The sequence below is a fragment of the Triturus cristatus genome, chromosome 2_1 (assembly GCF_964204655.1).
Source record: "Triturus cristatus chromosome 2_1, aTriCri1.1, whole genome shotgun sequence".
Lineage (NCBI taxonomy): Eukaryota > Metazoa > Chordata > Amphibia > Caudata > Salamandridae > Triturus > Triturus cristatus.
The window spans coordinates 785,832,334-785,850,067 of NC_140581.1; the positions used below are offsets into that span (position 1 = coordinate 785,832,334).

The 17,734-nt window shown below is 44.2% G+C and overlaps 1 protein-coding gene across 12 annotated transcripts in view; it reads right to left on the reverse strand.

Moving 5' to 3' along the window:
* The window catches only part of SYK (spleen associated tyrosine kinase), a 430,546-nt gene that overhangs the window by 170,461 nt on the left and 242,351 nt on the right, over positions 1-17,734 (reverse strand). For all 12 annotated transcript variants that reach the window (XM_085632733.1, XM_085632731.1, XM_085632724.1 and 9 more), the window contains one exon: positions 16,754-16,835. In XM_085632733.1, the coding sequence (XP_085488859.1) occupies positions 16,754-16,835 (82 nt within the window). The remainder of the gene's footprint in view (positions 1-16,753; positions 16,836-17,734) is intronic.

The following is a 17,734-nucleotide window of genomic DNA, read 5'->3' on the forward strand; positions in this document are numbered from 1 at the left end:
GGTTTCGTCGGAGTTGGTCGAGATGCGGATGGTGTTCTTGTGAATGATGGCGATGCCTCCTCCGGTCTGGTTGATGCGGTCCCTCCGGGTGATCTTGTATCCGTCCGGGATGGCTATGGCGATGTCGGGTGCTGAGGAGGCGTTCATCCAGGTTTCGGTGTGGAAGACGACGTCTGGTGCTGTCGCGTCGAGCAGGTTCCAGAGCTCCACGGCGTGTCTGTGGACGGAGCGGGTGTTGAGCAGGATGCACTTGAGGTGGTTGTTGCTGGTGTCTGGTTTGGCGGGGGCGGTGCAGGTCCGGAGGCAGGTGAATTGGCAGGCTTGGCAGGTGAAGTGTCCGTGGGTGCGTTTCGGGGTGGCTCAGTAGCAGGCAGGGTTCCGGCCGGCGTTGAGTGCGTTGAGGGTGGTGGGGTCGTAAGTCCATCGTGTGGGCTGGCGTTCTCGGGAGCCAGGGGTCCTGACGCTGGGCGCGGTCCAGGCGCGGACGGGCGCAGACGGGCTTGCCTTTGGCGCGCCTTCGGCGCACAATCGGCGCGCCCGCTGCGCGCGTCCGCTGCGCGGTCGCTTCGGGGGCGTCATAAGAGGGGAGGAGGGAGGAGGGGTCAGCTGGGAGGCGGGAGGGAAGAAACCAATGGGTGTGGGGGGGGCGGGGCTGTCCGGGAGGCAGCGCAGGAAAACGGGGCTGAGGAGCCCGGCGGGTGAAGCAACTCTCACGGGGGTACAAAATAGAGAATGGGGCAGGCAGGCACACGGGCACTCAGGCAGGGGTACAGAAAAAGAGAATGGGGCAGGCAGGCACACGGGGGCACTCAGTCCAGGCGCAGGCAGTCCAGGCGGCGCTCGAACAGGGTAGGAGAGCGCCGATCTGGAGGGGGGAGCAGGAGGCAGAAGACTGGCAGGCGGAGTAGCAGCGGTGGGGAAGTGACCTACCCGAGGGTTAGGGTCACTAAATAAAGCTTCATGAGCAATGGGTGTCACATCATCACCAGCCAAGTCTTACTCATGAAAGGGATTTCAAGCCAGAGCATGTAAACAACAATTATTAGGCACAGAGATTGATCTGATTTGAGGGCAGGGCTTAGAAAGCAGCAAGATTCCCTCGGAGGTAGTGGGGGGTAGGGCTGCTGACTGATAGGAAAGAAGTGGCCTGAGGAGAGGGTTGTGGTGCTAATGGGTGTAGGGTTAGGAAGAGGTGGCAAACAAAAGCTGAAGGCATGTGATGATACAGAAGTAGAGGGTGAGGTGGGGGTGCTGATGACAAAACAAGGGCAAATCGTATTGGGAGTGAATGACCTCTGAATAAATACTGATACGTATAATTTTGAATGATGGTTTGCTTTCAGCTGGTGCACATGCAGTATATCTTTTTGAATTAGTTTGACATTCCAGGCATGAGGGGTTGCCCTATGGGGATTTGCCTGTGTAATGTAAACTCTCCAGTAGAAGGTTCTCCTCTACGACTGGACCTTCCCGCAGCCGAAGGTCGGGTGCAGTGTGACAAAGGACCTTGTAATGGCTGGCAAGAGTAACTATGTTTTGATCCCAGGCTGCTCCTCTTGGTAGCAGAATTTCTACGTGAGAGAACAGTTTGTGTTGGCGGGAGATTTGTGTTTCAATTTTTGTTGCTAGTGAATATTCAACTATTGCATTGCCTGTTTCCTGCCCCTACATCATCTCTTACCCAGCTAAGCTAACACAACATCAGCAGTAGGTACCAGTGGTTCAGCTCTTTGAGTGAATATATGTGGCAGCTATCGTATAACTCTTACAAGCTTTTTAAAACTCTCAGTCCAGTGACTAGAATTGGGCAGACCATAGTTCTTCACAATTTGACTGGGAGGTTCCATTAGGAAACGATTTGCTTGCCACCTGCTCAAATAATATGCATGACCATTCTAGCTTTGCTCAGCAGATGAGATATTTCAAAGCTTTGCCATACTTGCAAGTATGTCAACGTGTTTACTCTTTGTAAGCAAGCTAATCAAATGATAAAGGGTAGTTCGGGAATTCTTTTGAACATCTCATCATTGGAGCATATAGGAAACTGATCAATTCAACGTCAGGGCTGCCAAGGTTGAGCTAGTCAAAGAAAAGCTTGGAAGTTGTCTGTGTGCCCGTTCCCATCACAACGATATTGTTAATGTACACTTCAGGGGACAAATGGTTTGAGCACGTTATAGATTAAATTGCACTCATAAGGGGCCACACCCACATAATTCAGATTTAGAGCAAAACCTGCTCTAATATGACTTCATTTAACCTTGAAATTTGTGTGGGACGCTTGCTTTGTGTTTTTATAGATTATAATTGATGCAATTACAGAACAAATTGATTCTTTTCTATAAAGATATATGTTGTGTCCAGTATGTGAATTTATTTGATTTAGTTCAGTGAGATAGGTTACTGATTTATCTATGAATTATTTACAAATTCAATATGTCACTGTGTAGGTCACGTGATTCATCTATTCTTACAGTTTTACATTCAGCACGTTAACACTGTTTGTCTTTATATAGTAATGTGCAGTAATGCATAGCATTTGCATTCCGCTCTATAGGTTTGTAAACCCAGGGCAAGACAGTTGGATGATTTCAGGCACTCACAGATCTCTTGAAGTGAATTTAATTTCCTTCTTCATTAAGTCTTTTCAGAGGAACTGTCTTAGTGGTGAATCCTTCAATGAATTTAATGTAAAATTCTCACAAGCCTGAAAAAGATCTAAGTTAATCCATGTTTTGAGGTAAGTGGGTTTGTGACATACACTCTGGTAAACTTGGAAGGGTTTTAATCCTTAGGCTGTAGCTATGTTTCCTATCACTACAATAATAAGCCATTTCCTTAATTTTACTAAACATGATATGCCTCTTTCTGCATGCCATTAACCAGAATCTAATAAATCTTGACAACTGGTTGTAAGTGAGCAAAGCTGACAAAACCATCTGCGCCAAAGTTTAAAAAATGATACTTAGTGGGACAACAGTTTATATAGTTGAGACAAGGTTTGCTTGCTAAATAGCTAAATGGCTCCAGACTCAAGGAGCTGAGTTCACGAAGAGGAAGGCAATAGGAAGGTGCTTTGCGCTCATATTAGGCTTCCAGGTGCAGGAATGAGCTTACCAAATTCCTTTGGGTGGCACTCCACTGTTAAAGGAGGGTGGTGAGTAGTACAACTCAATGTCTCCTATACACAACAGCTCTTCTACTAATTGGCAAACTTACTGCAAGGGAAAAATATGTGTTGGCCTTCCGTATGTGGGAAAGGTCTAAAGCGGGTGTTCACACATTAGGAAGTAGCTATTTAGGGGGAGGAACTCAGGCAACTCCTGTCTTTGATAGCCGAAGTCAGCTTGCCTGAGCCCCAGTTCTTAATATACAGAGCACTAAAGCATGCCATAGCAACTATGTATGGGTAATGACATATAGAACCACAGACACATTAGACATTTGGATTTGACCATAAGCATGAGTCATGACTGTATAGATCTATTCACACCATAGTTACTGTGAGAAATTAGATTACTGGTTGAGGGCGGTTAAGCCCTCCTCAAGAAGCAACCACAATCCCTGTTAGGGTGAGTCACAAGTGAACCCCAAATTAACCTGTGCTCACCCAATTGGTAGCTTGGCACAGAGAAGTCAGGTTTAACTCAGAGGCAAGGTGTTAAGCATAAAGGCAGCACTTCAAACAGTAATAAAGGGAAAACACAACACACGAAATATCCCACAACAATTTAGAAAGAATAGAGTCATTTTTTAATAAAAAACACAAGGCCAAAATGACAAAACTCCAATCAGCAGAACCAGAGATATAAAGGTTTAAAGATTTCAGTATATACAGTGCCAAAAAGCACAAAGTGCTAAGAGTGGACTCCTGGTTGCACCAGACCAGTACAAAATGTCACACGTTCAAGCCATCCATGATTGAGTGTGGGTCAGCTACAGGGACTCAGTTAGGCCCGCTAAAAGAGAGCTCCTTAAATCCTGGTTTGCAGAGCATTGTGAGGTCCCAAGCTGAGGATGCGCAGCACAGCTGAGGCCAAGCATCAGGTCTGAGGAGCTGTAGAACTGTGATGCATGGTACTGAACCATTGTCAAGGGTCCCGTTGACGAGGGCTTGCTTTGCGATGTCCGGCGTTGAGGATAGGTCAAGCAGTTGCAGTGATGCATCATTTCTGAGGACCTCTTTGGCTGCGACACAAGAACCTGTGTCCTTGTCAAGACTGCTGTTGATGAGGGATTTGCAATATGTCAATGTTAATGTTAGTGGGTATTTATAAAGCGCACATACGCCGGGTTGGCTTCATGGTGCTAACAGACAGCATGACAAGGCAGCGGAAGCTAATCCTGACTAAACAGCCAGGTTTTCAGGAGTTTCCTAAATGGAAGGATGTCAATGCACGTTCGGATCTCAAGAGGGAAAGAGTTCCACAGCTTGGGAGCAAGAATGGCAAACCTGCAACCTCCAAGACGGGCCCTCTTGAAGTTTGGAATAGTAAGAAGGGAAAGATAGGTGGATCTTAGTGGCGAGTAGGGGCGTACCTAAGTATGATGTTGTTAATAAATTCCGGGCTGGTACCGTGTAAAGCCTTAAAAATAAGGCAACCGGTTTTAAAAGCACAACGACGTGACACCGGGAGCCAATGTAATTTCCTCAAGAGAGGAGAGGCAGGTTGCCATTTAGGTTGGTGGTATATCAGTCGGGCTGCCTGGTTTTGGACCAGCTGAAGGCGTTTGAACAGATAATGGGGCATTCCCAAGTAGACCGAGTTGGAATAGTCTAAGTGAGATAGTACAGTAGAAATCATAGCTTGGACCATAGCTTCATGAGTGAGAAAGCGATGAATCTTCCTGATTTTCCGCAGTTGGTAGAAGCATTTGGACACCACTGCTCCAACCTGGGCTTTTAAGGATAGGCCGCTATCCAAAAGTACCCCCAAAGTCTTGGCGGAGCTAGAGGGGATGGGAGGTGGACCGAGTGCAGAAGGCCAATATTGGGGGCCCCAATGCTTAGAGCTATCCCCGGTAAGGACTGTCTCAGTTTTCCCAGGATTAAGTTTCAGATGGTTCAGATCCATCCAAGTTTGGATGAACAACATAGTGTCCTGGAATTCCATGATGGAATCGTTGGTACCATCAACCCTGAGGAGAAGCTGCAGATCATCAGCATAATTGAGGACCAGTACCTTTCTCTCTTTCAGTGATTTAATCAGAGGGGACATATAGATGTTAAATAAGTGTGGGGAGAGAGCCGAGCCCTGAGGCACCCCACAGGTGGTAATGTGAGAGGCAGAAGAAAAATTGGCCAAGGCGCACTGCTTGAGAGCGGTCCTTCAGAAAAGAGGAGATCCAACGCGCCGCTATGCCTGAACCTCCAGTCCCCCTGACACGGTCGACCAAGATGTTGTGGTCGACCGTGTCAAAGGCCGCAGACAGATCCAGCAAGACCAGAGCTCGAGGACACCCTCTATCAGCGAAGTCACGTAGACTATTCATAGCTGACAGGATCACGGCTTCAGTAGAATGCGCGGGATGAAAGCCAGCCTGATGGGAGTCCAAATGTTTATACATCTCCAAAAAGTTGGAGAGGCATCTAGCTACATAACCCTCCAATACCTTGGCCAAAAAAGGTAACAAGGATATGGGACGATAGTTGGCGAGGAGTGCCGGGTCGGCTCCCAACTTTTTCAGGAGGGGGACCACTGTGGCTTTTTTAAAAGCTAAGGGAACTGTACCAGATGAAATAGATTTGTTCAGTAGGGCAAGGGCCGGACCAGGATGGATCGCCAAGCACTCTTTTAGAATATGAGGTGGGCAGCAGTCCGCGGGTGCACCTGATTTAGTTTCCTTTAAAAGAGACAGGAAGGTCACTTCGCTAATCGGAGGGAAAGTGTAAAGGGTGCTGTTATTACAATGATGAGCCGGGGCATTCTGCTGAGGGGGGTGGGACGGTATACTGCTTTTTATTAGAGTAATCTTATCAATGAAATAATCATTCAGGGAATCACATAGTTCCTGGGAAGGAGCGGCCTTTCTTAGGGTGCGTTCCGGGTTTGAGAGTTCGTCTATTACAGAGAATATTATTTTAGAGCTATGATTAGACTTTAGGATGCGATCAGAGAAGAAAGCAGTTTTGGCGGTCAGAATGTTTTTCCTATAATCTTTATGCGCAATGATGTACTGAGATCTTTTTTCAGGAGAGTATTGTTGGCGCCATTGTCTCTCCAATTGACGTACCGTCAGTTTCTGTGCTTTAAGATCATCTGAAAACCATCTGTTTGTTTCAGTCCAACGCAATAATTTGACTCTTTTGGAAGGGGCATGTTTATCGCTGGCCTCAAGAAGCCACCTGGATACCTTATTTTCCAGAATGTTAACATCATCGTGATGTAAAACTGGAGTCGAGTCTCCTAAAGTATTGAAAAAATCTTGTTTGTTAATGAGGTTCCATTTTCTAGCCATGCCTCCTTCCCGTACTTTGGCTTTTGGAGGGGCCGATCTCATGATTTGAAATTTCAGTAGATGGTGATCGGACCAGATGCAAGGTAACACAGATGGGATAGTGATATTCAGGTTAGCAGCCCAAATTTGGTCCAGAATTCGGCCCTTAGAGTGAGTTGGGGAGGGGACAAGCTGAGATAAATTAAGATTTTTAAGTAGGTCAGACATTTCTACAGAGTGAGACCCTTCGTTGGGGTCACCATACCAGTAGTTGAAGTCTCCTACCAGGAGAACCCTAGCATGTTCCGTCACTAATGTAGCTATCTGATCACTCAAAGTCATTGGGAAGAAAGGCATCGGCTTAGGTGGTCTGTACAATAGGACACAGACCAGAGAGTCATAGGCTGACTATAGTTTAATCACGATGTTATCCGTGTCTATGAGAGATAGGCACTTCAGAGAGCAAAAGAAGAGGTCAGTGTGGATAATAGCGGCCACACCGCCACCTGACTTGCCCGGGTCTCTATTAGCCGACATGATGTAGTAGTCAGGGGGTAGTGCAGCGAGTATATCCGGGGCAGAATCATCGGTAAGCCATGTCTCAGACAATAGCAGAACATCAGGTTTGTCCATAGTCAGGAGTAAAAAAATATCCAGTTGATGTTTCACCAAGGATCGTGTGTTAAGGTAGTAAATTGACAGAGGGACTGCTCCCTGCGTAGTCTGAATGAGGGGGTGCGGATTAAATGCCGTAGTAGGCAGAAGCTCCGGAAAACTATTACGTGCAGTGAGTAAATTATTGGCAATTAGAATAGAAGAGACCTTACTAGCAGGTTGACTGTAAATGTTATGCGTACATAAACAAAAGGATCCACCCACAGGTACAGTAAATCAAGAGTCTCCCGTTTATACAATATGTATCCCACGGTCGTGGAGAATACACATCAGTTGTTAAAATACCCCTCACACACCAAAAGGGTCCTTGGTGTCATGCTTCATCATAGGGGTCTTCCCGCCCCTCTACGGGACGTGCTACAACCTACGTATGCGTGGGAGCACTGTTCTTAGTGAGACTACTATGTGTAATGCAGGGGTGTGCAAGGAAGGGTCAGGAGTGGATGGAGAGTGATTTAAAAAATACCTGGCTTTACTGGGAGGAAGTATCCACCTCCACCACTCGTTGAGTGGTACCTCTCTACTCCCCTCTTTGTTTTTCTTTCTGTAAATGTTATGCAACGCCTTCAGTGTCTCAGGTGAATAGGTTATGGGCCGACCAAGGTGGCTGGCCCCTGGGTCCGGAGGGGCACGGACGGGCGCAGACGGGCTTGCCTTTAGCGCGCCCGCTGCGTGCGTCCGCTGCGCGTGCGCGATGGCATCTGCAATATATCCCCCCCGGTCTCTGTGCGTCTACAACGCTGTCCGGGCCCTCACCCAATATGGCTGCCAAAGTGAGCGTAGACGTCTACCTTCGTCTCCAAACACCACGAAGAGCGATGCAGGATCCGACCGAGAGGTAGAACAGCGAATGCTGCGTGAGGTGAGCCCAGGTGAGTGCAAGTTAAAAGAAATTATGCAAGCAAAAAGAAATGACAACAATTTTAAAAAGCTCCCGGATGCCGCCTCAGGAGTCAATCTGAGGTTTGCATCAGTAAAGCTTTGCACAGCGGTAATTCCAATGTGGGCTGCAGGGTCGATGCGGAGTCCTTGCACTGGTAGAACCTTTGCAGCAGAGTTGATGTGTCACTTCTGATTGGGTTTGTGCCGCACAGCAGAAAAGATGCGTTGATTCTCCACAGATGGGCTGGCAGAGCAAATGTATGCCCACTTCCAAAAGCCCAGGACTTGGTTGGCACCACTTGGCAGTGCAGGACTCACAGATGGCAGACAGAATCGAGGAGCTGGGTTCAAGGTTGTTGGAGCCTTCTATCTAAGGCTCTAGTGAGGAGGCCAGCTAACAAGCCCTTGGAGTCAACTTTGGGGTCCCGTGTTCAACAGATGCAGGTTGTCTTTCTCACCCAGGCAAGAGGGCAGCAAGTCAGCACAGCAGGGCAGCAGTTCTTCAGAGCAGCAGTACAGCAGAGTGGCAGTCCTTTCAGCAGCACAGCACTCCTTCTTCCTGATGAAGTATCCACAGGTCCAGAAGTGCACTGAAGAGTTGATTTCTGGGGTCCAATATTTATTTTCCTTTGAAGTAGGAAAACCTTCTAGAGGATTCCATTTGAAGTGTCCCCAGGCATCCTGACTTTCCTGTCCTGGCTCCAGACTACAGGGAGTAAGCAGCCCTTTGTATGGAGGCAGGACACAGCCTATTGAAGCGCAAGTAGAGTGTGTGCCCAGCTCCACCTTCCCATGCTGGAAGTGGTGGCCGATCCAGGCACACCTAGCTCTCTATTGTGCGTAACTGTTTAGGAGGAATACACAAATCCCAACTGCCAACTACACCCAGTCATACGACTCAGAGACAGGCTGCAGGTACTAAACAGCTAAGGCAGGAAAATGTCAACTTTCTAAAAGTGGCATTTTCAAAATTGTTATTTGAAGTTCGATTTCATTGTGAGAGGATTTGGCATTACAATTCTAAGGACAATGAACGCAAACTGGTTACCTGCTCCTGTTTGGAAATGATCACTGATTATAAGTAATAGGGTAACTCCAATGTTCATCTATGGGATACGTAGGCCCTACAGTAGTGATAAATTCATTTAAGAGCTTTTCACTATCAGGATATGTAAAATTTTAAAGTACATGTCCAACTTGATTGAAAACTGCACAAAGGCTGCATTGGCAGACCTGAGACATGTGTAAAGTGCTACTTAAGTGGTTGTCACAATTAATGCTACAGACCCACTAGAATTAAATGTATAGGCCCTGGGCACAAGTAGAGCCAATTGACTAGGGCCTTACAAGTAAATTAAATTTTGCCAGTTAGCTATAAGCCAATTCTACCATATTTCAAAAAGCGAGCACAAGCCCTTTAGCGCTAGTTAGCAGTGGTGAAGTGCGCAGAGTCCTAAAGTCATAAACAGGTTAAAAAACACAGAACTCGCCTTACCCCACATAGGTTAAACATTATCGCTGGGTTTGGTGATAAACAATGGCTCAGATATGTGTAAAGTCTGCATCAATTAACACACATGACATGGAGTTGCATTTGTATTTCTGTATTGTGTAAAGCAGTCACTTCTGACCTGGAAGGAACGGTCAGCCTAACAGATCTTCTTAAAAAGGCAATAATGTCATTGGGTCTGTAAGCAGACCTCCATACGAAGAAAGCAATCTCCAGATTTCTGGACTTGGCTCTAGTGATTGCCAGACAGTGAAGCATTGAAGAATCCCTGATGGGCCATTTCAATTCAGGAGGAAAGAAGAGGTTAGAAAGTGGGAGATAGTGAAGGGAGCTACCCTGAGGCATGTGGAACATCAATATCTCCCTTTTAACCCATCACTGAACATCGGAATGAACTTCTGAATCTGTTTTATGGGCTTTCTGTTCAGAGTTAAGCAGTGCTGATTAATTTTTAAAATGGGTGGAGTGCACTGTATTTTAAACTATGTTGTTTTACAAATTTCAAGGTTATTGAAAAGGAGGGTTGGGGCGGTAAGAGGTGGTGCTTGTGCAAGTAGCATATGAATTATGCCGGCTTTTTTCTCTTTTCCTTTTCATTGGAGCCTACTGTGCTTCGTACCCAGCTACCACCACAGGTTGTGGTTTATACCTTTATTAGCTCTGTTTATCCTGAATGGGTATATTATTATAAAGCAAACAGGACGCTGAAAACACCAATTATGTAAAGGTAAGAATGTGATACTTGTTCAGGGGTAAAATGTAATAAAATAAATTAACACAACTTATAAAAAAACGTTAATAATTTTGGTTTAGGTTTTAATTTTACTTAATAATGCATGTTCTTTTGCACATGCTTCCGAAAGAACAAGAAAGGAAAAAAAATCAACCTTTTTATAATAGTTAGGTGTAGTGGTCAGGGTTAAAGAAAAACACTAACCAGTTTCACAACCTTGATTTTATGTTAATTCTCAGTGCCAGAATGCATTCTTGACTCTTGTGAGAGCCTAGACTTTACACACATGATATTCATGCAGCTTGATAAATCAGTGAGGACACATGTTGCTGTTTAAGGTAGTGAAGTGCATCCAGGCCCTTGAGCAGGTGTGTGGGAGCTAGGCCCCGCAGGATCAACTGAAGATCCAAATCTTCAGCTTCGAGGCAAATTCAGGAAACGAGGAAGAGGCTCTGATGTGTTGAGGGAGGATGTTACAGATTTTGAGTCTGATGTAGGAGAATGAATGACCTCCCGCCCTGCTATTGTGGATGCAGGGTGTGTGAGTGAGTGACAGCGTGGCTGAGAATTGGTGTTGGTTGTTTACCATGAAGTTGAATTTTGACTTATGCACTTTAAATCCCTTAAAGCTGTCACTGGGGGGTGTGAGTTTATTCTGAATTCTGATCTAAGCACTTTATTCCTCTGAATTTAAGGTACCAAAGGTTTTTTATCATACATGTTTTTATTATTTCTGTTTTTCTTGTATGATTTTGTGTGTGTATCTTTTATGATCTACCTTTGGAAGATAGATTAAAGACAAATAAAGAAAGAAGGAGATTTGGTGTCTGGTCAGCTGGTGAAAATGATTGCCGTTGTTTCAGGTATACTGGTCCAATGTTAAGCGGTGCTTTGTGTGGTTGTGTGAGGTGTTTGAACTGGCTATATTCATGTATGGGGAGCCAGTGGAGCTCTGAGGTGTGGAGAGATGTAGGTGCTACTTGGGATGTTGAGAGTGAGTCTTCCAGTGACATTCTGGATGGTCTGGAGTCTGTGTAGGAGTTGTTTGGAGAGCCTGGCATAGAGTGTGTTGCTGTAGTCAAGTCTACTTGTGATAAGTGCTTGTGTGACAGTACATCTGGTGTTTTAGGGCACCCATTTGAGGACCTTGCGTAGGATGTGGAAGCAGGAGGAGCAAACTGCATTGACTTGCGCTGTAATGTTGGGTTTATCGTACAGGATGATTCCCAGTTTTCTGGCGTGGTTTGTGTGGTTCTGCACTTCCGTCTTGTTGGAGTTTAGCTTCATGTATAAAGAAGTGGTTCTGTCGGGAAGGTGTCAATTACTTTGTACAAATAAAATCTCTGTATTCACAACATTTGATTTTTTGTGAAGTAACTACGATTGTTATGCAAGGTTCAACGTCCCTACTGGAGAACCAAACTGTACTATTTTAACACATCACAAGGAGAATTATTTTTTAGTCAAACAAAATGTTTTGTATTGTACATAAATTACTGAACATGGCTGTCAATAAAACAATACAAAATAGGATAATAAAAGTGATTAAAGTGCAAAAAGTGACTTCGTGGTGATACATGAAAAATGTGCTATACATATATTATACAAATAGGCAACACTTATGAGTAACAATAGTAATTTAATACTGTCCAATGTTCTCAATGCATGAATACACGGCCCAAGAATGACTTTGTGTTGGGGCCTGTGCAACTGCGTAGACTAGCGTGACTGCAACGTCGACGTTTCAACCCTAGGGACTAGCTCAGCTTAATATGCTTCAAGGGCGGGTCTTGATCAGGACAAAGGATAGGTGAGCAATGGATGACAGCCGAAATCGATCGAAGAGGATTCTTATGGAATGAATAGTAAAGATCTGGGTGCATTCAGCATCTGAAGACACACACCGAGCGGTTGTGGTCTGGGACAATGTAAAGAAATTCCTTAGGAGTCTCCACCAGTCGGTTGGAGACTAAGTGACGGGGAGCGGGAGACGTGACTTTCTCGGTCTACTTCCACTTGTGGAACCGGCTGGTGGAGACTCTAAGGAATTTCTTTACATTGTCCCAGACCACAACCGCTCAGTTGAATGCAGATGTTGTGGAATCTTCTGATGAGTGTGTAGTAAAAGACCATGTCAAAGACTGTGGAGACGTCAAGCAGGATGAGGGCTGTGGTTTTTCCCCAGTTGAGGATGGTTCATATTTCATCTGTGGTCATGATGAGTGCAGGTTTGGTGTTATGGTTACTTCTGAATCCTGATTGGATGTGGTCCGGAAGGATGCTGTAGTTCAAGGACCTCTGCCATGCAAAGCTTTGTGCCAGACAGAGTGCCTTGAAGGCTATTGGAATACTGACAGGGAGCCAGTGAAGCTCCACCAGAACCCTTGAAACTGACTCAAACAGGGGGACCCTCCTAAGAAGTTGAGCTGCAGCATTCTGCAGAGTGAGAAGTTTCTTTAATGCCCGTTGATGAATGGCAAAATGTAAGGCATTGCAGTGGTCCAACCTGGCCAAGACTAGCGCTGTAACCACTAACTTCTGTAACTCATAAGGTAAAAAGGGTAACTCTTTTCTTAATGTGCTTAGTACAAAAAAACCTTGATGAAGTAAGCTTATTTATTTGGGTGTTAAACGAAAGATTAGAATAAAAAATCATCCCCAAATTCCCAACTGGGGATATCAGGGTAGGAGGGGAGCCCAGAGTCTGAGGCTACCACAAATGGTTCCTAAAGGTGGTGTCCCTACCAAAGAGAACTACAGTTTTATCAGAATTGACCTTGAGCTTGTTTTTATTCATCCACTCACCCACTGCGCCCATACAGCTGTTAAAGCGGAGCACAGTTTCAGTTACTTTGCAGAGTGGCTCATGGTGTCAAAGGCTACTGATAGATCCAACAGTATCATCATAGCCTTCCCTCTATTATCCAGGATGCTCCTCTGCTCCTCGGTTGCCACTACCAGAGCGGCCTAAAACCTAATTGCGCAGCATCCAACACTTCATTTGGCTCTTCATTTGCAGTGTTCATGTGCTTTTCAAGTATGTTTACAGAAAAAGGGAGGCAAGATGTGGGCCAATAGTTTTTTACCTGAGTGTTCCAAGTTACTGTGGATGTTTGCTATTTTGCTGTGGAAGAAGTATGATAAGTTGTTGCAGAGTTCTTGTGAGTGGAATATGCTGTTGACTATGGCCTTAAGGGTTGTGAATTCTTTAATAATGAAGTACATTCCTTGCAGCTGTTGGTGCTTTTCTCAATCAATTCAGCTAGTACTCGGTTCTTGGTGTTTCTTAGTAGATGTTGGCAGCGTATGAGTGCAACTTGTATGTAGTTCTGGCATTGGTCTTGAGGCTGGTTCTCTATTTCCTTTCTAGCAGTTATGTTTCGATCCTCAGAGATCGTCTGTGTACCAGCTGGTTTGTTTTTTGGCACTTTTTTGTCTGCTGGCCTTGATGGGTGCAAGGAAGTCTGTGCAGTTCTTGATCCATTTGTTGAAGTTGCTGATGCTCTCAGTGAGGTTGTTGGTGATGTTGGGTTGGTCCATTTTGAAGGCGTTGAACCACTTGTTTGCTTCTTAGATTTTTCCCTAGCTGGGATTTGATAGGCTGATGCTGGTAGGTGCATTGAATTGTGTTGTGGAGATTTGTAAATGGATGATGGAGTGGTCTGTCCATGTGAGTGGTGAGGTGGAATTGAATATAATCCGGTAACTGGTGGTGAAAATTGGATCCAGTGTGTGTCCTGCAATGCGCTTTGGGCCCGTGATGAACTGGTTGAGTCCGATGTTGTCCAGGCTTTTGAGAAGGGCTGTGGAGCACCCGTCCATTCGGTCCTCTAGATGTAAATTGAGATAGCAGAGTAGTACGAAGTCCCTTGAGGTGATGGGGAAGGGGTTACGAAGTCTGTGGTGTGGCAGCTGAAGTTGGTTTGCGGTCTCGGTGGTTGGTAGGCAAGGGTTCCCTTTATGGAGAAGGTGCAGCTGATCTGCAGTTTGAAGTGCATGTGTTTCATGAACGAGGTGTTGGTCTCCAAGTATGTAGAGCATTTGATGGTACCCTTGTGGAAGTTTGCAATTCTTCCTCCTGGCTTTGGAAGGTGGGCCTGCTGTGCGATCTTTTGGCCTGTTGGGGCGATGTTGATGCCGATGTGGGGTTGAGCCATTTTTCAGTGAGGAAAATGAGGTCTAGTGTGTTTTTGCTAAGGAGATCAAGATCTCAGTAGTGTGTTTGCTGAGAGATCCTGTGTTGAGAAGAATGCATGCCGGTAACTGTTGGGTTGTGTGTTTGGCGTGTTTAGTGGTGTTAAGACGAGGGGTTGGTGGTGTTGCTGGTGCTTTGAGTGGTGTGTATGGGTGTGCTGCTACAGATAACCCAGCACTGGGTACAGGCGAAAGGTCCTACCGTGTTGCAGCATGTCAGCAGTGGGGGGAGAGGCTTCCTAAGTCGAGCGATCAAAGGCACACCATACCACTGGGGGCTGATTGGACTAGTATTCCTGGAGCGGGGATGGGTATAAACGTGGATGGGCACAGACGGGCTTGAATTTGGCATACAGCTGCCATCATTAAGTAGACCTTGGGAGGGGAAGCAGCTCTGTGTGGTTGTAGGCGGGGCTACCTCAGCATGGGAAGAAGAGATGGGAAGGAGAATGCAGCAGGGGCACAGGCAAGGAGCAGGGAGGCTGGAGGCAAGAAGGAACACAGGAAGGGGCGGAGTGCTTTGAGGAGTGCAACAGAGGAGGCAGAAAGCCCAAAATAGAAAAGACACACAAGCACAAAATGCCTGAAAGAGCAGATAATAGCAGTAAATAGCACAAACGGCACAAAAGAGCAAAGAATAGCATGAAGAAGTAATAGAGCAAAGTAGCACAACGGAGAAAAAAACAGCAAAAAATAGCAGAAAGAAGCACAAAAGTGCACAGAATAGCACAAAGAAGCACAAAAGCAAGCAGCACTAAGTTGACAGGTCACAGAGGTGAAAAAAGAGTAGAATAGAGAGAAAACAGGAGTGAAAACAGAGCACAGGGAGCTGAAGGAGCGAGGTGGGGCCCTCGAGGCGATGGATCTGGGTTCAAAAGGGGCTTGATTGGTCAGATTACCGGTCCACGTAATTGTGAAGTTTATTCTTGACAAACATTTCATCAAATGTCTATGTTGTCTTTTTCATTTCATACCTTCCAAACATTGTAAATGTGGTCCTTCTTCCTATGCAGTCTTGATGCTATCCATTGTGCTAACTATACGATTAGCTGTGTAGTACCAAGGAGAATTCCTTAAAACACCTTATTTATGAGGATATCTTCTTAAAAAGAACCCTGTCATCAACTGTAAAATGTTTAAGTAATAGTATTTTTGCTCATCATCTTCCTTCCTGTTTATCTTATATGAATGCTGCTCACAGCAAATACCTCTTAAAATCCAAAATGTAAAGTTCTTCTCCTTCCAACGACTTACATTTATCGCTGGTTATAAATAATCAAGTTATTTGCATTATACATATACCAAAAAGAGACAGCCCTATCCTGATAGTATTCCTGAGGTGAAAATAAAATGTTACTTTTTAAGACTGCAACTACTATACATTCCGATTTCATAGGTTGAAGTCGCTTGGAATAAATTGGGTAAACTCAGAGAACTTGGCTTCTACGTAAAAAGGTTAACAAAACAGTAAAACACAATTTGTCTTTGCCTTGAGTTGCTCCACTACAGCTAGAAATATTCTGGTCATTTTTTGAGAAACGAGGTGCAGATCTAAACGAGAAGTCATGATGCTTTGATGGTACATGTAATAACTTCATTGCGTGTATCGCAGCATTTTTTAGATTTGCATATATTTGCCTACAGCTGTTAACAAATTACCATGGGCTTATATGACCAAGCTGAATTCAAGCATATATCAGAAATAGTCTGTCTTGGAGGTTATATTGATTTTAACAATTTGCATATTTGATCATCTCTGTATTGGAAACCTAATTCTTTAAGGTCATTTTAATTAGTTTTCATTGACTGAATTGAACACATTTTTTGTAATGAATGAGTTATTTATTGTGAATGATTTTTAATCTATACTATAAATACATTAACTATCTGACTAAGCTAGTGCGCGGAATCTACGGGATAAAAGATATGGCTTAAAGAAGAAAAATGTTTTCTAGCTGCTGCAATTGCACGTTCATGTGTACCTTAAGCAGAGCTCCTCTAAAACAAGTTATGGCATGCATTAGCTATTGAGGCTCTGCTGATTACTGAATAGGCCTACTGCAATTTGATATAATTAAACAATATAAATTGTATACAAATATGACCAAATAATTTACAAATTAAATTCACATGTTGGTTAAAATAGATGCACAGAATTATTCTTTGATTCAAGTAGAAGAAAGGAAATGGTCAATGCTATATATAAGGTTAAAATGCTAAATAAATATATATTCTATCTATTTAACATAATTATTCATACCATTTGTGGCTTACCCTTGAAGATATGAAAATTCTAGAGAATACTTCAAAAGAACACTCACCGGCTCTTACACCTGGCTGTGGACACGGGTATGTGAGAACCCTCAACAGACCATCTGGTTTGTAGGAATAATGTTCAACGAGCTTCATGAGAGAAAAGAACAGCCAGAAAAAAGTATTATTCCACTGCAAAATATCAAATAATTATTTTGTATAAAGCATACTCTGCATTTGCCAGACTCATTACATACATTTCTCCGACGGACACTTTCGTGCTAATAAACGTTTCCTTCTTTTCTTCAAGAAAAACTGCTATAATATGTGGGCTAAAGTAACTTTAATTGAATATTATGAGAATATTGATAGCCACTGAAGAGCTCTGTCAATAAATAATAAAGGCACAAGGCTAGAGAAAATCCATCTTTTTGAGGTCACAGAACTCCAAAATTCGTTTCCTGTAATGGTGTGGATGTTGATATGTAAACTGCCTCCTGCCTCAAATGCCTCTAAATTACATTTTGTAATGTTTCTCCTTTTTTCCATATCAGACATGTGGCCTTAAAACAAACCCAAAGATTGTTGTAAGAGGGGATCCTGCCTTTTCCATGAGTTCCCATGCTGTGGTTTTTATGGTTGTTGATGCTTCCCCCTGAGCCGATTTACAGAACTTCTAAATACAACTTTGCATTTTACAACTCCCTCCCCTGCCGCGCCGCTATAAAAACATGCAAAGTTCATTTTTGACAAGTCAAGCTAATAATTTTCAGTTTGAGATAGTAACTATATCACTCCCCCCAAATAAAGGAAAACACAGGTTTTTGATACATTTTATTTTTTTATTTATCTATAATGTTTTATATAGCACGGACTAGACCCAATGAGGATATCAGAGCACTTTCCAAAAGTTACTTCAAAAGAAGAGTTGAGCGCTAGTCACATATAAATGAGTATCTAACATGAGATCATATGTGTTGTAGGTTATAGTTGAAGGTCAGGATTGTGTTAATCATTCTCGTTTAGAGTTCATCATGCATCGTGGTAGA